Genomic DNA, 12,282 nt, shown 5'->3' with positions numbered 1-12,282 from the left:
CTTCAAAATATTTTTTCCATTTTTATTTTTTTTCCCAGACAAGTAACTAAATGCTATCTTAATCTCTCTCTCACCCAACAAGAGGGGAAAAAAAAAACTTTAATGCTAATGGTTTTGCATCATTGATACTTTCAAAGAGATCGATCGTGTAGGGCAGAATTAGAATTTCAGTAGTGGGGATTTAAAAAAGAAAGAAAAGACACCATCACCATGAAAATGAATAAAAAGACATGAGAGAATAAGATATTTTTGGAAGGGCCAAATACTTAAATATTAAAATTTTCAATTGTCTGCCCCATTGTGTAAATGTACATTAAAGTGAACTATGAGTCAATTTTGGTCCGGGGAGATTTGATTTTCCCAGGGCCTGTATTTTCTGCCAATGAAATGCTGCAGTTGCTTTGCATCGAGCAAGAATGAAACCTATGCAGTGCTAAATAAACTTTACAAAATCAAATAAAATAAATTACCAGTTATTTGTACGCCTTTCTTATTTGATCCAACCAATCAAGTCAGTCACAGGTAATGACCTTGTTGAAGTGGGGAGGACATGGCCAATAATGGACAATCTAAGAAGTTAGGCTGTAGTGATGTAATTGTGAACCCAGATGATTGTGGAACTCCAACCGATGGATGCTGAATCGAACTACCAAGGAATCACACCGAAAGAAAAAATAGATCAGAAGATCGTGTTATCATGGATATAATCGACCAGTCTAGGCATGAAGATGGCTAACAAAAGACTAGCAATACAGACAACCGAGCAGAACAAACACTAGATAATAGTATCAAAGCAATGCAGACAGATGAGAGTTGGTGGACATCGTTAGATACTTCTCTCTTCAGTGTCACCACAGAAAGGAACTCACCTAAATGATAATGATAGCGATGATTCAACTGGAGGGTGGATTCCATTTTGATCAGGAGATAGTAGCGACCAAAAAACTGGAACACAAATTAAACCGGAACAGATTAGTTGAAAAATTGGAAGGTTAGAGGCAAATATCTCATATAACCAAGCAGCAACATAAAAGACCTATGGCTACAGTTCCTAAACATTTGATGGAACTTGCACTTGGCATTGGACAAAATATATATACTTCAACCAGCACGTACTGAGAATATTATCAACATAAATCTAGGGAACCCTGCAGCCTCCAAGCACCATTAAGGTGCTTGATGCAAGTTTCAATCTTCCACCAGGCAGTGTTCGTTTACAGTTTCCACAAAATAGGTTTCCAGGGCAGAAGTTTCAGTGAACTCATTAAACAGACAGAAGATCTCTCCAAGTATGACAGTAATATATCCACCAAGATATTAAACACTTTGGAAATTACCAATATAAGTTTTTCAGGAATTATTTTCCACTAAATAAAAGAGTGCTAAATGATACCTGTAAGGTCCAACCAAACAATTACCTGACTGTTCTTGGCGACCTTTTAAATCAGAGCAAAACACAAAATCCTGCATTACATGTTATACAAAATTTCAGCTGGCAAAGCAACTGGTTCCATGTCATTTATATAATTATACATATGCTAAATAGCCATCTTAAGTTCGTTGTACTAACTCACCTCCCGCATGCCTTGAGGAACATTCCGGACTGCCTCTGCATGAAATAAGTCTCCTAGTTAAACATATACATTAGTTTGTCCCCTACAAAGATACAAAATAACTAAACAATATAATGGTTCGGTCCTCTGGAGAGCTAAGAATTGAATAATTGGGAGGGAGAGGGGGGGTTGAGAAAGAGGAGAGAAACACAGAGAAACAAGAATTTCATTAACATTCGAGGCACTGTTTATATTGTTTCTTTATTACATGTATAATACTAGCAACAATATTCCTGTGACATTACACTTGACAACAGCTAAATGGGTCAACTACACCAGTGAAAGGTATACCTTGACTTGTTATATTCACTTTGACCTAAATCCTATGCATATCAATACCCTTCCCATTAAAGACCCTTGTCTCAGATCTATCTCCAACATTAACCATATTGGAAGACCATGAAAACCATGGACATCATATTAGTAAAGCACTGCACACATGATACCTAAATTATTACTTCCACATGATTTGAGAGGGGAATTTATTCCTGAAACCAAGAAACTGGGGCGAGTGTTTTGCATGAGCCTTGCTAAGCACTTAAAATGACAGCACTAAAGATGTCCATGCTGAATATCTATGTTAACCACACAAGTCAGGTCTGGTAAGTGGCAGTGAATAGCAGACTGATAATTTTGGCGTGCCCTATCAGGCCATCACTAAGCTTATCAATCTCCGGAATAAGATGTCAGTTAGTAAAATGATAAGAGAGCAGAGGTATATTGATTTTTACCCAAGTTTGAAACACTGGGCTTTACAGCGAGTGTCAATCCAAGAAAACAGTCATCAGGTTCAGCACCAAAATCCCATAGATTTAACTCAAGATTTGGCTTTGGTCCTGTTGAATTGCATGAAAAGAAAATGATACATGACATCCTATAAACAACATAAACAAACTGGTTTGTTTAAATTTAAAATCGAGAGGTGAGAGAGAATATTAACCCTTGTTATTTAGCTTCAGCTCAAGAGGATCTCGAAGTGGATAAGGAACCCACATACCCACCTATCCAAGAGGGACCAGGACATGTTAGTAAAAATGATTCTCATGCAAAAGAAGAAAGCACACTTGAGAGAGCTCATATTACATGGAAAAATGGATGTTGCAGTGACTGATCAGCAGTTGGCCTCTTTAATGGATCCCACGAGCACAATTGCTATAGAAAGTCAACATGAAGCATTAAAATAATTAAAATGCAGCAAAACAAGAGTTTAGTTCAGGATTAACCAAAAATAATTGGTAATGAAAACATCATGATGTCATATCAACATCAATACTCACCATAATCAAATCAATAGCTTCCAAGCTAGCATTGGGAATGATATCAGATAGGTTGGCAGGTAACATCTGTCCACAAACAATAATTAAAAAAAATGAACAATAACAATAACCATAAGCACAAAGTCAAACCATAAAGGACGGGGGAATGGAAAACATAAATAGCTTAGCTTACCTCTGCACAACTAAGGTTCATCAGTTGAGAGACATTTGTAGCTTTAGGGAATGCAGTCAACTCTGGGGTACCAAGAACACAGCATATCTTGTACAACTGATCTATTTCACTGTACAAGGGAAATTCAATTAATAAAGAAAATTCAATTAGTTTGTCAGGTTTTTCTTTAATTCAGACAAATCAAATCAAATGAAAATAAATGTTCATGTAAAATTGCTAAAGAATAGGAGTAACTTCTAATCCTCCCTATCAGGACTCCACTTCAGCCAGACCACGACCAGTGGTCCAGATAATGGCCTCGTGTAAAAAGTGTCCAAAACATAAGCCTGCATTCTAAAATATATTACTTCATAAGATTATAGTCCACCATACCTTTTCTTATATTATAAATCCATCTGTCTAAACAGAAGAGTAATTATCGGCTAACAATGCATGAGAAGGAGAGAACAAGCAGATGAATATTAATACTAATTTATCTTCAAGTTAATCAGTATCCTCACTCCAGTTTAATTGGGAGATCTAAGTTATTTTAGGGGTCTAACACATGAAGAAAAAAATATTAATGAACCATCTTGCTATAGACTGATAGCACTTGCTTAATTCAGCTTGAGTGGGTGTGTAGAGTCAGGAGTGGCTAGTAGAACAATAAACACAACCAGAAACAGAATCATATGAAACCACATCTTTCTTACTAAAGGCGTGAAACTAAAGAGCATAGAATCACCTTTCACCAGGGAAAATTGGGGACAGAGTGAAAAGCTCAGCTATTATTGCACCAACTGCCCACATATCTGTATATACTTTCAGGGGTTAGCTATCAATGGATGAGAGAAAAATGCTACAATAAATCAGTCTAGAAAACCAATGCATAACATGGAATGGAGTTGCAGGTTGAGCATCATCAATTTATTCACAGGACTCATGCATCAACTTATTCGTGTATTATAGATAATGTTGAAAACTTTCAACACGTTGAACTGTTCCTGCTGGAGCTGACATTCAGGACCAGAAATGGTCATCCTACTTGGCCTTCCTTGGTGAAATTAGCCATAAAGTATACAGTCTTGATGATATGATTGCAAATGATTAAACACCTTCGCTCGGCAAGTGACAATTGGAAGTATTATTGATAGTTCTAGTTAAAATATTTCTGACGGCAAAAGAAAACTTCTCTAAAACTGATTTCGATATAAATATCAACATCTGTAATTCTCAAGTTAGATTCAAATAGGCAAAAGGAAAAGAGGGATCGGTTGACCAATATAATCCATCCCAACCTTTTTTTTAGGGTAAAACAGCTCAAACTTAAAAAATAAAGGTGAAAAGAGTTTCAGAATGGACGAGGAGAGAGAAAAGGCGTACCAATTGCAGGAGTATATGTTGAGGACTGCAACAAAACCTCTGGAGCTCGGTACCTGGCAGCCAGACCAAAAAGAAATGAGAAATGTAGTATTTTTTAGTGAAAAAAAAGTTTTCTAGAAATGTCACGGATATGCACACAGAGACACTAACATGTAATAGATAGGAAGAAATCCTTACCACCGTGTGGAAACATATTCAGTGTAAGGGGGTGCTGACGAAACTTCTCTAGCCAGTCCAAAGTCGGCAATTTTAAGAACATCCTTTGTCACAAGCACATTCTCTGAAAATGAAATGATCATTAATTATTAATATTCCATTTCAAAATCTCTAACCACCAAGAAAAATTGATCTTAAACCATGAATTTATCAACCACACTCATAATAGAAGAACAACTTGTCTTACCAGGTTTCAAATCCCGATGAAAATATCCGTTTCTATGCATGTGAGCAAGTCCTTGAAGCACCTGAGACATAAAGTTCCGTATCTCTTCCTCTGAAAACGATCTCTGCTTCTCTCTCATTAATTGGTACAGATTGCATTCCTTGTAGGAAAAATTCCAGAAACAAGCAATTATTAGTTGATGAAGTCATTATTTGATTTATTCAAGTTTCAGTTTCAAAGCATAAAATCCCCACCCTAGCAAAAACAATGAGTAATAATGTCTACAGCATGGAAAATGATGATCAGAACTAGAAGCTTTGCATCTCAAGAAAAATATGGCCTTAAACAAGGTAAATTGGAAGAAAATGATTCATGTAGCCGATGATACAGGATTAGGATTAAGAATTAGTAGAGTATTACTGGGGTTTTCAAACAAGAGAGACATAAGTCATGCGTAAAAAGTAGCATGGACCCAGAACACAAGATCCCTTACCATGTATTCAAAAATGAAAAATAATTCATTGTTTTCCCTGACAACTTCTTTCAACTTTACAATATTGGGATGATTCAATTTATGGAGGGCCTGCAGAAGACAATGTTAAACTTGATTGTTTACTGTGCAAACTTATCATGTGAAACAATTTGATGATACAAAGATTACCAAGGACCATACCTTTACTTCTCGTAAATTCATGCAGTCTTCCCAGAAATAGAACTTTCTCTTCATTTTCTTCACAGCAACCTGAGATCAGAAATAGAACTGTGACAATAATTTTAACAATCAAACAGGAAACACAAGGAACTCCTTTCTTACAAAAACAATATAACAGCGATGCTTTTATTTTTCTTTTGCCTCACAGGTGTGGCTACAAATTTAAACACAACAATTTGCCAAATAAACCCACTTAGGGCATTATAAATGCAGTATGCAACTCAAATTGTGAGAAAGGAGTTCCCAACACCTGAAATTTCCAGCTTCATGTCATCTCAGATTGTTTAACCATAGTTGTTATTTCATACGTCTTTAGCTAGCTCTGTGACTTCTAATACTGAAGATTTCAATGTCAGGTGAAGAACAGGCCTCTCAGCTATACATTTATATTATACATGAGTTTAATGCGCTCCTCATTTCTCTGACTCTCAGCCATAGTAAAATAAAACTTAATAGGTAGCTTTTATAAAGTGCAACAGATTGGATAAAAACAATTTTACTACCATTGAATCCACTGAGAATTATAATAACAGCTAAAATAAACGTGCTTATGTGACGAGTTCCTTACAATTTCACATGTTTCAATATTGACGGCCTTAAATACACAACCACAAGTACCATCACCAATCTCTTTCAAAATTTCATACCTGAGAAGAAAATAATAAAACGTTATCCAAGAAAAATCCTGCGCCACTCAAGAATAACAAAAATCTTACACAAACGAGCAAACATACAGGATATATACCTTTCCATTGTTAGAATTGTAGCAGATGACAATCAAAAATTTGTCAAAGGACTTCCAAGAACCTCCCGGTAGAGGCCTCTACACTTTCAACATAGTATTGGTTACTAGCGTGAATGCAAGGTTTACTGCTAAACTGTAACTTGTTATATACAACATGGACAGGAAGACAGATGTCATGGTAGGGGTGATTAAATATCAGCCAAATTATCATCAACATGCTTAAGGGCAGCTTCTACAAGCTGCGATCAGCTTGTATCATCTAAGATTAACCAATCTCTCCTCCACTAAAGCCTTTACTAGCGAAGCATTCTCAAGTTCGGATTTCAAGCCATTTATTGTAATTTACTAGCTAACCATGCTCCTTCGTCAGAAAATAGGGCTCAGCTGCAAATAATAAATAATTGATTAAAAATAAAACAGAACTAAGAAGAATTTCATATAAAAATATGAGATAAAAATAAAAGAAAAATAAAAATGGAGACGTTATCGATCTAAAGCTTTTAAGCATTCATTTGTTGCTGAGGGTTTATGTTCTAAAATGACGAAACCAACCTAAATCACCCTAATTATGCAAAAAATACCAAAAAAAAATCATTAAAACACTGGGTATCAATTTCAAAAAGGAAATTAATATTTCCAATAATTCAAAATTTGAATTTCTAAGAATTAAAAGAAGAAAAAAAGTAATTGATCATCTTGAAACAATAAAAACACACTAGAAAATTCAAAATTATAAAAACCCAACGCATACACACTAATTGATTATCTACAGACGGCAAGATCAGTGAAATCTCTTCAAATCTTTATTTAATAAGAAATGCAAAAAAAAAAAATCCATAAAAATAACAAAAATTAAGTAAAAAAAACACAGAGAAGCGTAGTAATAATCTACTGCTTAGCACCTTAAAAGAATGAATCTCCGTTTGATCGCTGGTAACAGAAAAGAAGATAAGAAAGAGAGAGAATCTTGTAGCATACGCCACACAAAAAGAAATAAATTAAAAAAATCATGAAAACCAAGCCGAATTCAACTATATAGCGCTCTAATTTAAGCTCTTATTTTTCAAGCCTGGATTATTTTTTTAAAAAAAACTTATTAAAGTTTTTTTAATCCACTCTCTGCTCTTTCTTAAAAGAAACTTAAACGACGACTTCTTTCCTTTCACAGAAGTTACAGCTCAATAAAACTGAAAGCAGAAAGGAAAAAATTCTAAATTCACAAAATAATAGAAAAATCACCATGGATGCTCAAAGAGTTAAACACCAGAGGCAGCGGAGATCTAAAATGAAGGGGAAAGGGTTATGGATCGCTAATGCAAGAGCACGAACAAGGAGCGAGATTGTTTTTAGAGAGAGGGAGATGGATTTGGATTCTGGAGAAGCGATGGAAGAGGATATCTCGAAGGAGAAACCAAGAAAAACAGGGAGTTTTTGAAATAATAAAATATAATATAATAATTATTTTAAATGTTTGTTTTATGATTGGTATTATTTTATTTGTGAATAATTGAGAAAACTGAAAAGAAGAAATTGCTTGGTTGTGGTGGGGAAGGTGTGGTCCCCAAATTGATGTGGTCTTTTTATTTCTTTGTTTGTTGATTTACTAAAAGGCCCCTCAAACGATTTGTGTGCTTGTGGGAGTAGATTATAACTTAGTCCCTCTAGTTTTTCAAAATGAATTGAATAGTTCTTCTGAACTTAGAAATTAATTATCCAGTCCTTATGTGTCCATTTTTAGTAAATGACTATATTTTTTTTCCCGCGATGCGCCATGGGGTAGGTCAATTTTTTTCTAACATAAAAAAAATATCTAAACAATGATAACTCAAGTGAACTCGGGTTAACTTGACTAACTCACTATACGGGATAACCCCAAATGAAGGAAAGAAAAAAAAAAGAAAGCTCAGGATCCAATAACCTAGTGTTAAGCGATGAAGTTAAAAAAATTAAAAACAAAGTTAAATCTAACTAATTTTTTAAACCAGCAGCTTTGGTAATGAAACCAAGATGACTATACAAAATATCAAAAGCATATCATAAATAAAATTCTTAACCATCAAAAAATAAAACAAATAATAATTAAAATAACAAGAATCAAATTTGATATAAAAATAATAACGAGGAATTTGATCAAAAAATAGAATAAAAAATATCAATTAAAGGAACGATAACCAAAATTTTATAAAAAAACAAATAAAATAAAATACCAACGGACAAAATTGAAAGATAAAACAAACAGAAAAAGATAAGAAAAAAAAAACTAAAAACTTAATATGAAAAAATATATTGAAAGGTAAAATTGAAATAAAAAATTAAAAAAAAGGATAAAAGAGCAACAATCAATAGAATAAATACCATATTTAATATAAAAACAAAACAAAAATCAAATGGAAATGGATGAAACATAAAAAGAAATCTAAAAGGAGATCCAAAATAAATAAAGACTAATAAAAAAATAGGATCATAATTGAATTCTTTCTCCATTATTTTTTTTTATCAAAATAATACCAATTTTACCTTTTGGCTAAATAAAAAATCAAGCGATTAATTAGGAAAAAATCACGTCAACACCTATTGATTTTTTTTATCACTGTTTTTTTCAAAATAATATCTTTTTTACTTATTGCACGATAAAAAATTCAACTGGCCCCGGTAACCTCGGTTATTCAACCCAGACCGTGACCTATAACATGATTGAGGTTGACTCATGGATCGGGTTCTAAAAGTATTATAAAAAAATAGGCTCCAAATATGATATGAAAATTCAATGAAATTAAACAATAAGAGATGAAATTGCAAAAACAAAATAAATAATCTATAAGATAACTCAAAATAAAAGGAATTGCAATCATAAGAATGAGAATCAAATTCAACAAAAAAAAAATTAAAATCAAATGATTATGGATTAAATCAAAAAATAAAATTCAATAAAAAAAGATTAAAAGAAAATAAACAATAATCAAAAGAGTACGGATCAAATTTGATAAAAAAACATAAAAAAGCAAATGTCAATTAATGAAGTTGAAAAACAAATAAATCAAATTTGATATAATTAAATAATCGAGGACCACTGTGCAAAGCTAACACACCATTTGAAGAGAATGAGATATAAAAGAATGGGAGGAGAAAAATTGTTATTGGATCCCATCCACGCCATAAAGGTCAACATGCATCAACTCACCATGAAGAGAGTGGCATGATGCTTTGGACGTCACCCTGAAAGCTATCAAAAGGTACTACACACGTTGTCCAAATGGCGTACGCGGCTCTTATTTACTGGCGTTTGCTTTACACACACCAATTATTATTTTAAAGGGTTCACATTAAAACAATAATAATTTTTTTATATAATGATGATGAAACCTTTATTCCAAGGGTTGCGTCTAGCTACATATGCAATGGAAGAGCTTTGTCTATTTTCCATTAAACAATGTTTTTCATTTTAAAAAAGAAAAAAAAAGTAAATAATATAAAAGGAGTAACGAGAAAAAAAATTCAAGAACAGAGAAATATCAAAAGAGGCATAGTCGACATTTATCAACGGACCAATTAATTAATTTTTAAAACTAAAAAGACTATTTTATTTATTTTATAAACATAAATGGACTAAAATATAATTTACTCGTCGGGATGGATTTGGCGTTTCTAGAATGGGGTGACGTGGGTTATTTTGGTCATTCAAGATATTTGATGCGCCCTCGGTTTTATGGCGTCAAGGTGGGGTACGAAGCGAGTCTGGACCGGAAGCCGGTTCGTTTGGGGAGTTGTCTTGGCTACCAAGGGAGATGGAAATATTTTGGTAATTTCAGGTACAAGAGTGAAACGTGTTTTTGAAGCATGCTAACATACTGTTTAAAACTTGGAATATAAAGTATTTTTTATTTAAAAATATATTAAAATAATTTTTTTTATTTTTTAAAAATTATTTTTGATATCATCCCATTAAAATAATTTAAAAATATTTAAAAAAACTTAAAATTTTAAAAAATATAGTTTGCATTGTATTTCAAATATGCTCTAAAAAGTTGGATAATCTCTTTTAGAATATGTTTGGGAACGCGATGCAAGCCACGTTCTAAAAAAATTCAATTTTTTAATTAAAATTTAATATGTTTTAAATCATTTTAATATGCTAATGTCAAAAATAATTTTTAAAAAATTAAAAAAAATCATTGACATGCATTTCGGTATGAAAAATTATTTGAAAAGCAACCATAACTACATTGTCAAATACATTTTTAATGAGATTTATTTTCCTTTTTTTTTTTAGCTGAAGGTATTTTACCATGTTAATTTATTTATTTGATCATTTAAAAGTATAAAATTAATATTTTTTATTTTTTAATAATAAAAAGCAAGGACTATAAGGCTTTCTTGTGTACGTGGGTTTTAGTTAATGTTTGATATTGTAATATTAATTATTTTTTAAAATAATTTTTATTTAGAAATATATTAAAATAATATATATTTTTTATTTTTAAAAAAATTATTTTTAATGGTAGCTTATCAAAATAATCTAAAAATAAAAAAAATAATTTTAAACAAAAACAATCATTTAAAAAAAAAAATATAGTCATTCGCGTTGTTAAATACTCTCTTAATTATAGTTAAAAACCTAGATTGACTTGACAAATCGAGTTGAGATTTAAACTGATATAAGTTAGAGAAAAAAAAAGAGAGAATTTACCTAGTAAAAAAGTTGGGTTGAGCAATAATCTGATCAACCCATTTAAAACCAAATAAAAAATTTATTGACTTGTTTTTCAAGAAAAAAACCGATTAAACGACATTATTTTGATTTTTTTTATGATTTTTTTAAAGGTTAACATTCTCAATCCGTAACTCAAGCCTTATTCCAAGTTGATTATTGGAATGTATTTTTAAATTATAATTTTAACTTTTAAACAATTAACTTTAGCGTTATAAAAAAGGTTAGATTTGATGATTTAATTTAATGACTTATCAATTTAAAACCTAGGAGGATTTATTTTGAATTGATTTTTGTAATTAAACAATTTCACTTAATTTTTTAATGTACACCGATATCAGTTTCATTAATTTTTTAAAAACAATCATAACGTGAGCTTCGTGACTCAAATCTCGAATTGTATCCTGTAACCATGCTTCGTTTACTTTCTTGGTGACTGGAGATCTTTTTTTTATATAATTAACATGCTTAATTAATACCTCCACAACCACTGATTTCATAATTAATTTCGACTGCATCCAATTAAAATTATTGTACACAAAATTTCATAAAACTTCACATGGGACAAAACTATCAGTTTCTCTTGCTCGTATCGAAGTTATGTTTAAAGGCTAAAAAGTTTTGCCTATATTTCCAAATAACACAAGAAAAATAAAAAACATAAAGTGATCTATTCAAATAAAATGAACGAGAAAAACCCTCCAAAAATAGACCTAAAAAATGCCCTATGATAAGCGGGGAAAAAAAAGAAAAAAAACACCATTTGAGCCAGGCTCAAGCCCAGTGTACAGTGTTGTGTTCAAAGATGACATGAAGGTAGGAAAATTTTTGGTTTCAGGTTGACTTGGAGATTTTTTATTTTTTTGAGGTCTTTAATAAATTTATTAAGGTGTTTAATATGTTTTGGGTTAAAATAGGTTAAAAATTAAATTTTTTAACAAGAAATGCCCAAAGTCTATTTTTTCAGCAATCCTTGGATATCAGGGCTAGCAAACGATGCATTATTCGTTCTCTAATGATGCTGGGAAAAAAGTAGTGGTTCATGGCCATGTCTTTTTCTTGAGCCTAATGCACAAGTCATATCTTTTTACGAGTTCAACACACGGTAGGCTCACACACCTTATCTTTTTTTAAATAAAAAAAATAATATATTTTTAACCCTTTTAAAAAATACCATTTCATTGGTTGTTTTAAAATGGTCATTTTTATTCGTTTTATGAAAAAAAAACCGTTTTTTGTTATCAAACTTTAAAAAATTAGAGCTATTTTTTTTTTAGTTTCGGGTGCATCCTTTATTTTTTTTAAAAAAAA

The 12,282-nt window shown here is 31.8% G+C and overlaps 1 protein-coding gene across 2 annotated transcripts; it reads right to left on the bottom strand.

Moving 5' to 3' along the window:
* Positions 1-246: 246 nt before the first annotated feature.
* LOC133692163 (serine/threonine-protein kinase MHK) lies at positions 247-7,725 on the bottom strand. Of its 2 annotated transcripts, none has more exons than XM_062112899.1 (18): positions 7,503-7,725; positions 6,264-6,647; positions 6,087-6,165; positions 5,480-5,548; positions 5,300-5,389; positions 4,828-4,966; positions 4,602-4,704; positions 4,425-4,477; positions 3,787-3,853; positions 3,063-3,171; positions 2,891-2,956; positions 2,697-2,765; positions 2,554-2,614; positions 2,345-2,449; positions 1,575-1,627; positions 1,419-1,464; positions 870-945; positions 247-646 (listed from the first exon to the last, which is right to left on the bottom strand). In XM_062112899.1, the coding sequence occupies exons 2-18, from the start codon at positions 6,269-6,271 to the stop codon at positions 517-519; spliced, it is 1,323 nt and encodes a 440-aa protein (XP_061968883.1). In that variant the 5' UTR covers positions 6,272-6,647; positions 7,503-7,725; the 3' UTR covers positions 247-516. The 2 variants fall into 2 exon arrangements, with proteins under 2 accessions (XP_061968883.1, XP_061968884.1); XM_062112900.1 differs by having other exon boundaries at positions 1,575-1,609; positions 7,503-7,724.
* Positions 7,726-12,282: the final 4,557 nt, after the last annotated feature.

The sequence above is a fragment of the Populus nigra genome, chromosome 4 (assembly GCF_951802175.1).
Source record: "Populus nigra chromosome 4, ddPopNigr1.1, whole genome shotgun sequence".
Taxonomy (NCBI): Eukaryota; Viridiplantae; Streptophyta; class Magnoliopsida; order Malpighiales; family Salicaceae; genus Populus; species Populus nigra.
This window is presented reverse-complemented; position numbering and strand designations above follow the sequence as displayed.

Excerpts from the sequence above, each read along its gene's own strand:
- LOC133692163 (XM_062112899.1), bottom strand. Across the intron at positions 5,390-5,479 it reads TGAATTTACGAGAAGTAAAG|GCCCTCCATAAATTGAATCA; the intron begins GTATGGTCCTTG and ends TGTCTTCTGCAG. Across the intron at positions 2,957-3,062 it reads TGAACCTTAGTTGTGCAGAG|ATGTTACCTGCCAACCTATC; the intron begins GTAAGCTAAGCT and ends GTTTGTGGACAG.